This window comes from Myotis brandtii, unplaced genomic scaffold (genome assembly GCF_000412655.1).
Source record: "Myotis brandtii unplaced genomic scaffold, ASM41265v1 scaffold422, whole genome shotgun sequence".
Taxonomy (NCBI): Eukaryota; Metazoa; Chordata; class Mammalia; order Chiroptera; family Vespertilionidae; genus Myotis; species Myotis brandtii.
In genome coordinates this window covers 1,998,381-2,007,153 of record NW_005366171.1, presented here as the reverse complement: position 1 = coordinate 2,007,153, position 8,773 = coordinate 1,998,381, and the positions used below count along the sequence as shown (strand labels likewise).

At 40.4% G+C, this 8,773-nt stretch overlaps 1 protein-coding gene across 2 annotated transcripts in view; it reads right to left on the bottom strand.

The window, feature by feature from the left end:
• The window catches only part of IPO7 (importin 7), a 70,996-nt gene extending 66,255 nt beyond the window's left edge, over positions 1 to 4,741 (bottom strand). Inside the window, exon 1 of one of the 2 annotated variants that reach the window (XM_014545855.1) lies at positions 4,723 to 4,741. Coding sequence is in view for 1 of the 2 variants with exons in the window: in XM_005873958.2 (XP_005874020.1) it covers positions 90 to 173 (84 nt within the window). In the remaining variant the exon portion in view is untranslated. Of the gene's footprint in view, positions 1 to 89; positions 356 to 4,722 lie in introns of those variants that run through there. The other variant, XM_005873958.2, reaches the window with a different exon arrangement.
• Positions 4,742 to 8,773: the final 4,032 nt, after the last annotated feature.

Here is an 8,773-nt window from a genome sequence, read left to right as displayed (position 1 = left end):
GACGCTGTCCCCGTCCCTAGCCAGGCCCGGAGGGATCGGCCTGCCACAGTCCGCCCGACCGCCCGCCGCCGCCAGCCCGGCGTCCTTACTTCATTAAGCTGGCGCTCCGCGGCCTCCCGCAGGGCAGGATCCATGGTGCCCCGCAGGGCCTCGATAATGGTGTTGGGGTCCATCGCAGCGCGGACTTGCTAAAACCCCAAGGCTCGGGTGCTTCTGAGCCAGGAACAGCACCGCTCACTGCGCACATGGACCCGCCGCGCTCCGCAGCGGCAACCGGCGCGAAAGGAAAGAGAAGCGCCAAAGCCCCGGATAGAACCTCTTCGCCTCGGCGTGGAGGCGGGAGATGCTCCGGAGATTTCCTGTCAGTGTGCCGCGGAGCACCTTGGGATGTGTAGTCCGCGTGTGCAGTCCGCAACCCACGTGGTCCTGAGCTGTCGCTCATACAAATCAAAAAGGAAAAATGTCCAGACTGCACAGAAAGAAATTTAAAACAATCAATTAAAAATATTTCACATTATAGTATACTTATGGTGACTATAAGATGGATCTGATACAGTAAGTGATGCAATCCATTGTTAGTAGCTGTGTAATTGAAGGAAACCTTTTCAACAGCATTTTGAGACAGTGTTTCTATATGCCATAAAAATGTTTATACCCAAGGAAGAAAAAAAAAAGTTTGACCCCAGTAATCCCATTTATGAGACTTTCCTAAGGAAATAACACAAAAGAGTAAATGAGCCTTACGTGTGAAAGGTATTTATGACATTGCATATTTATTATAATCATCAAATACTAAAATTATGGCTATTTATTGAGCATCCAAATTTTGTCAGGAACTTTATATAAACCACATCTAAATTCAGAACAAAAGCATAATTCCTATTAAAACCCACCTTCTTTAAAACAGTTAAACGGTTTCAGAAAGGTTAAATAACTTGACCAAGGTCACTTAGATATTAAGAGGTTCACCTAGGTCCTAGGATATCAAACCTAGGACATTTCTGTTTTCAAAGTTTTCATTCCATTGAATTACTCTGCCTATCCAGATAAATGTCGGCCTGGCCTGCGTGGCTCAGTGATTGAGTGTCGACCTATGAACCAGGAGGTCATGTCCAGGAGGTCATGGTTGGATTCCTGGTCAGGGCACATGCCCAGGTTGTGGGCTCTCTCCCCAGTGTGGGGTGTTCAGGAGGCAGCTGATCAATGATTCTCTCTCATTGATGTTTCTATTTCTCTCTCTCCCTCTCCCTTCCTCCCTGAAATCAATAAAAAAGAATATAAAAAATAAAATACATTGAATTAAAGAGAGAGAGAGAGAGAGAGAGAGAGAGAGAGAAACATCAGACAATACAGGAACCCTACTTTGCTATGGCTAACCATTTGGCCTCCCTAAACTCTCTAAACTCTGTCTCCTTGACTCAGTGAGACCACAGTGCTTTTTATGGGAACCCTTTCTTGCCATATGGTCCAGATTGTACCTTCAGACACAAAACTGAGGAAACTATTTGGCTTACTTTACTTGTTTTCTTTCTCCCAGGGACCACAATTCTAATCTGCTTCTTATTTGAAGTCTGAAAACAGTTGTTTCACATATTAAATTCTACTTGTTTACAACATGGGTGTTCACTGTTACTATACCATGGGTGGAAGCAAAAGATACTCTGTGAAATTTTTAGCTACTATGCACAGGTGGATACTCTCTTTATCACCTAAAGTATTCAGGGTAGCCATGAGGATCAAAAAAGAAATCACATATCAGAATTATTCTTTTAACTCACAACAGAAAAGTTTCCTTTTATCTGCTCACTCATAATGTGGAGGAGATATGCTACTTACTTTGTCCTTTAATATGTCAGATATATTTAATAGTTTTTTTTAATATGCAGAGTCAGTGCAACAGAATCTGAAAGGAATAAAAAGTCAGAATATATATGAGGTAGCTTTAGGCCACAATATCCCAAAAATTCTAACCTGAGATCTGTCTGATTACCCCATTTCCCAGGAAGGAGGTCTGTGGATATTTGGTAGTCTTCATATTTCTAAGAAGGCAATCTAATTGCGAGCTGGCTCAGAAACACATAGATCCCCAATACCATAATGGTTTAGTAGAAGGAGCATTAGCCTCAAATTCAAACAGATGTGGATTGAATCTTGACTCCATAACTTCCTAGACTTGACATGACTGAGGGCCTCCATTTTCTCTTCTATATAATAGGAACAACAGCAATCCTATGATGAGGTTGATGTAAAATCATGTAGAGTATATCAAGCAGGCCCTGCATACATAGTACCCAGAGTACAGTTAACTCAATAAATGGTCATTTGAACAGACACTTCACCAAAGAAGATGCACAGATGGCAAATAAACATATGAAAAAATGCTCCACATCATATTTCTTTAGGGCAGTGGTTCTCAACCTTCTGGCCCTTTAAATACAGTTCCTCATGTTGTGACCCAACCATAAAATTATTTTCGTTGCTACTTCATAACTGTAATGTTGCTACTGTTATGAATCGTAATGTAAATATCTGATATGCAGGATGGTCTTAGGCGACCCCTGTGAAAGGGTCGTTCGACCACCAAAGGGGTCGCGACCCACAGGTTGAGAACTGCTGCCTTAGGGGATTACAAATTTACACAAATCAATGAGATACCATTATGAATGGCTAAAACCCAAAACACTGACACCAAATGTTCACAAAAATGTGGAGCAACAGAAACTCTCACTCACTGCTGGTGACAATGCAAAATGGTACAGCTCTTCTGGAAGTCAATTTGGCAATTTCTTACAAAACTAAACAATTCTTTTTTTAAAAATATATTTTATTGATTTTTTACAGAGAAGAAGGGAGAGGGATAGAGAGTTAGAAACATCAACATCAATGAGAGAGAAACATTGATCAGCTGCCTCCTGCACACTCTCTACTGGGGATGTGCCCGCAACCAAGGTACATGCCCTTGACCTGAATCGAACCTGGGACCCTTGAGTCCGCAGGCCAACGCTCTATCCACTGAGCCAAACGAGTTAGGACAAAACTAAACAATTCTTACCATATGATCCAGCAGTTGCACTCTTTGGTATTTAGTTACCCAAATGATTTAAAAACTAATGTCCATACTAAATCTATACATGGATGTTACTGTAGCTTTATTCATAATTGACAAAACTTGGAAGCAACCAATATGCTTTCAATAGGTAAATGTATAAACAAACCATGGTACATCCATACTATGGAATGTTACTCAGCAATAAAAATCAATGAGCCCTGGCTGGTGTTGCTAAGTGGTTAGAGTGTCAGCCCACACACGGAAAGGTCTCAGGTTCGATTCCTGGTCAAGGGCACATACCTGGATTGCAGATTTGATCTCCTGGCCCCCGTCAGAGCACGTGCAGGAGGCAACCAAGTAATGTGTCTCTCTCAGATCGATGTTTCTCTCTTGCTTGCTCACTCTCTCTCTTCCCCTCTCTCCTTTCCACTCTCTCTAGAAATCAATGAAAAATATCCTCAATTGAGGATTAACAACAACAACAACAAAAGAAATGAGCTATCAAACCACTAAAACCTTGGGAACCTTAAGTGCATATTGCTAAGTGAAAAAAGCCATTATGAAAAGAGCACAGAAGATTTTTAGGTGATGAAACTATTCCACAGGATACTGTAATAAGGGCTATATGTCATTATACTTTTATCAAAATCCATAGAATGTACAACACAAAGAGTAATCTGTAATGTAGACTATGGACTTTAGTTAATAATATAGCATTATTGCCCTAGCTGGTTTGCCTCAGTGATAGAGCATCGGCCTGCAAACTGAAGGGTCCTGGGTTCAATTCCAGTCAAGGGCACATACATGTTTTTCACTCGCTCAGAAACAGACAATTCTGAAAATGGAACAGAACCAAAAGTTATAAAGTGGACCCTCATATAAATGGGAATTTCATATATGACAAAGGTGACACTCAAAAGTAATGGGGGAAATGCAGGTATTTAGGGGATAGTTTTGGAAAAACTGGCTCTTTATAAGTAGAAAAATAAGACTGGATCCTTACTTCACACTATATACACAAGTGGATTCCAGATAGATTAAAGATATAATTTTGAAAAGAACAACTATAAAGCTAGTTGTGAAATAGAAGAGAAGAAGTGTAAGAGAGTTTTTGTTTGTTTGTATGTTTTTACTTAGAGGAAGGGAAAGGCTTTTAAAGCTGAAAACCAAAAATGTTTCTGTCCAATAAAAGATAACATAGATAAAGTTAATAGACAGACACAGACTCTGTAAATATATTTACCACACCTAAAAACCACAGAGGATTATTATCAAGTATATATATGGAATTTCTGCAAATCAGTATAAATAAGATCCCAAATAAAAATATATTATTATAATGCATTCATAGAAGGGAAAGCTTGAATTACTAAATGGGACATAATGAAATGAATAATTTATGAAGCATAAAACAGTAAAACACCATTTTTATTTCATTGGAGTAACAAAAAAAGATAAAGTTGCAAAATAAAAAGTATTTACAAGTATTTGGAAATATTAGCACCCTTGTGCATTGTTTATAAGAGTATAAACTGATTCAAGTATTTGGAAAATGATCTGAAGTACTTAGCAAAACCAAGTAATGCTTACACACTGTAACACAGTACTCCCAGTTTTAGGTCTGTATTACAGAGTATAGTCTTCATAGCTTTTTTGTTGTTATTAATCTTCACCTGAGAATATTTTTTCCATTGATTTTCAGAGAGAGAGTGGAAGGGAGGGGGAGAGACAGAGAGAGAAACATCGATGTGAGAGAGACACATCATTTGATTGCCTCCCACATGTGCCCCAACCAGGGTCAGGGATCAAGCCTGCAACAGAGGTACATGCCCTTGACTGGTATTGATCCCAGGACCCTTCAGTCCATGGGCCGATGCTCTCTCCACTGAGCAAAACTGGCTAGGGCTCATAGCTTTTTGTTATTGTAGAGGAAAGTAGAAAGCATCCCAGATATCTATTTTTAGGGCAATCTTATATAATAAAAGCGTAGTATGCAAATTGTCCCCTTGACCAGAGTTGTCCAGGAGTTCGACTAGGGGATGGGTGGCCTGGAAAAGGGAGGGAGGCCCCGGCCGGCAGCTGGCAGCTACTAGGGACCCTACCAGTGCACGAATTTTGTGCACTGGGCCTCTAGTGGAAATATAAAAGTAGCAAATTCCAACCTTGGAACACTGTGCTGCAATGAAAAGCAACAACCCTTATATACCTATAACAATATGAACAGATCTAGAAAACAATGTTGTGTGAAAATGGAAGCACCTTAATTAAATTTATAGCATAATGACATTGATGTAAATTACAAACCCATACACATGCCACTTCTGACCATAATGGAGTAACTACAAAAACCCCCCTCACTGTAAACAACTATAAAACTGGACAAAATATATGAAGTATCCATTTTCAGGTAAAGGAAAAGAAAATGATAGTGTAAGGCTGTAATCCCTGAGAGAAAAGGAACTAACAAAGTACAAAAGTAGGTGTACAGTTGTTCCTATGGAAAATAATACAATAATTAATAAATAATAATACAAGAAGAAACCCTATTTTGCGTACTCACAAAACAGATCTGGCTACTGTACTGAATGAATGCCCAACCTGTTAGTAGAAGAGATGGATGCTATGCCCTCTGTATTATTTCCATCCATTGAGACCAACCAGATACTTAGTGGCAGATTGATTATATCAAAGCCCTTCCTCCCTGGAGGGCAGCAATTAGTTCTTACTAGTATTGACAACTACTCCAGAAATGGAGTACTGATACAAACATGAAACTGATGTTTCCTGAGTAACAAAGTCCTTTGTCTCTGACCTAAGAGTCTCATACCTCTGTCAGCATCCATGAATTATGGCTTGCAACTACAGTTCTTACATATACCCATGCAACCTGTTTGTGACTGAGCCTCACCTCAGGCCTGAGCCACAGGCCTCTCACTTTCTACCTCAGGGTTTCTCTGATGCCATATGCAGAATGCCCAAAAAAATATGTTTAGCTCTTATGCATGTGCAACCTGAAAGTTTGTGGAAGTTAATAGTCTGTGAGGCAACCCTTGACCATTGGGCAATGATTGCTGAGTCTTCTCTCCTTTCTTTTTGTCAGATGGCCCTGAAATACATTTCATAAATCTTCACAGTTCTATAGGACAGTTTCCCGTAGTAGTAGACAACTAAAAGCCTTTCCTTGTGTTAGCACTTTCTCCTTCCTATTTTCACTTCTCACTTCTGCTCTCTGGAATTATACCTCCCGATAAACTATTGGCATTATATCTCAGGTTCTACTTTTGGCGAAACCCAGACTATGCCAGGAAACTTTAGATGTGGAATCAAGACAACCTAAAGTTTTTAAGCCTGAGTGACTTGGAGGGTGGTAAAGCCATGAGAAACAGAAACATCAGTGATGAGAGAGAATCATTGCTCGGCTGCCTCCTTCACGCAATACAGTGGGAGATGTTTACTACTGAAAACATTTAATTTGAAATATTTGGGTATATTCTTGTGATGCCCAGGGCATAGGACATGATGCTTACCTAGATTCAAGTGAAAGTTAGATCTTCCATTCAGCAAATATGTATTGAAATCCTTCTGTGTGCAAATCAGTTTTGGTTCGATGCCATGTTCTTTTTTTTTTTTTTTTTTTTTTTGGTACAAACACAAGCAAGAATTTATTGAATGCAGCAAAAACATACTTAGGACAGTGAAACAAGGACCATTGCTCCCATGGTTGCAAGTCTCATGGGGTCCCTTCGAGGTTAGGGGGCTAAGTGCCTGTGGGGAAAGGAGAAGGGTTAGGGAATGGTACAGGTGTGCTCCCTGGAGGGAGAGTGCCTCAATGCTATGTTCTTAAAGATAACTGGCACCGCGAAAGAATTAATACCTGAGAAATGGGAGAAGATAGGCAACATATCAATAGAAGTAGCAGTAAATAATTAAGCACCTATTCTGTTCATGGCCCCATGCTTAGCTCTACTATGAAGGAAACAGAGAAGACATAGAGTGCGGAATCTCAGAGGGAAGGCGGAGGAGGGTGGGTGGGAGGTAATCAACCAAAGGCCTTGTACAGCATATAAGCATAACCCGTGGACGCAGACAGTGAGGTGGTGAGGGCCTGGGCGGGGGGTCAGGGTGGGCTGGAGGGGGTTGATGGGGGAAGGAAGGGGACATATGTAATACTTTCAACAATAAAGATTTAAAAAAAACATGAAATAGTCATTGTATTTACTTTAAGATACTAATACTCCAATAGTGATGATCTTTTTACATTATACAGAGTTGTAAGTGAGACACATTCTTAAAATAAATAGAAATATGAACTTTGAGGAGATAGGGAGTCATAAGTTGCAGCTGAAATATCAGGGTGGGTGGATGGAGGAGGTGACGTCTGAACCAAACTCTAGATAATTCCAAGACTATGAAGGCAGAACACTGCAAGTAGAGGAGATGCCAAAGGCACAGAAATGAGAGAGCGTGGTTTGAAGAATGTGGGAGTTAGGATCTTTGGTTGCAAAGATCACATTACTTTAAGTGATAAAGATTTCTTCCAGGGCTATGTGGGAAAATGAAGACAAGAATCTCAATCATGTAGAGCTGAGGCCTCATGGGGGATTAAATTCATTTTGGGAACTGGGAGGCGATACTGTATATAAGGCAGCTTTTAAGGATTAGGTATTTTGTCTGGATCCCTTTATATGGTTTGTCACTAAATAGGGAAGCTCTTTCTGCATTTACTGCGCATGCTACTACCACTTCTTGTTATGTGTCTGCATACTCAAGACTCCTGGCTTCTGTTGTGTCATAACTTCTAGTTACATTTCTCTGTGTGCTTCTGACTCTGCTATTAACAATTTTACTGTCTAGGTCTCAAATTCAATCTTTGCAAGAGAAAATTTGATTGACCTGGTTAATTATTATCATTCCTATTGAACAACTCTCTTGGGCAATTTGACAGACTCTGAATAGATTGGTCAATTAGATGTGTCACAGGTGACAGAGTCCTATGGTATAGGACAAGGTGACCTCAGAGTTGTGGGAGTGGAAAGCACTGCTCCAATCCTGGGAATAGCAAGTAAACAACTAGGCCTAATCTTAGGTATAGCAAAGAGAAATAAACCTGAGACAAGACAATGATGGCCATAAATGCCAGGATAAGGCATTTCGGTTTCTTTGACTAGGCTAGTACTTCTCAGCCCTATCAGACCTCTTTTTGTAAAGCCCTCTCTACTATTCTTTTTTTTTAAAGCCAAATATCTTTTTTAAAATATGTTTTTATTGATTTCAGAGAGGAAGGGAGAGGGAAAGAGAAATAGAAACATCAATGATGAGAGAGAATCATTGCTCAGCTGCCTCTTTCACGCAACCCCAGCATGTGCCCTGATCAGGAATCATACCGTGACCAGCTGGTTCATTGATCGACACTCAACCACTGAGCCACATGGGCAGGGCTCTTCTTCTTTTTAAAATTGTTCTTAAAGAGAGGAAGGAAGAGAGAGAGAGGGAGAAATGAGAGAAACATCAATGAGCAAGAGAAATATCATCAGTTGCCTCCCATACACACCTTGACTGGGGATTGAACCCAAAACCTGGCTACGTGCCCTGACCAGGAATTGAACCCACCACCTTTGTGTGTGGGACAACACTCCAACTAACTGAACCATACCAGCCAGGGCCTTTCTGTCATTCTTTTTATTTCCTTTTCTTTTTGCCTCTCTACTGTGTTTTTTTTCTTAA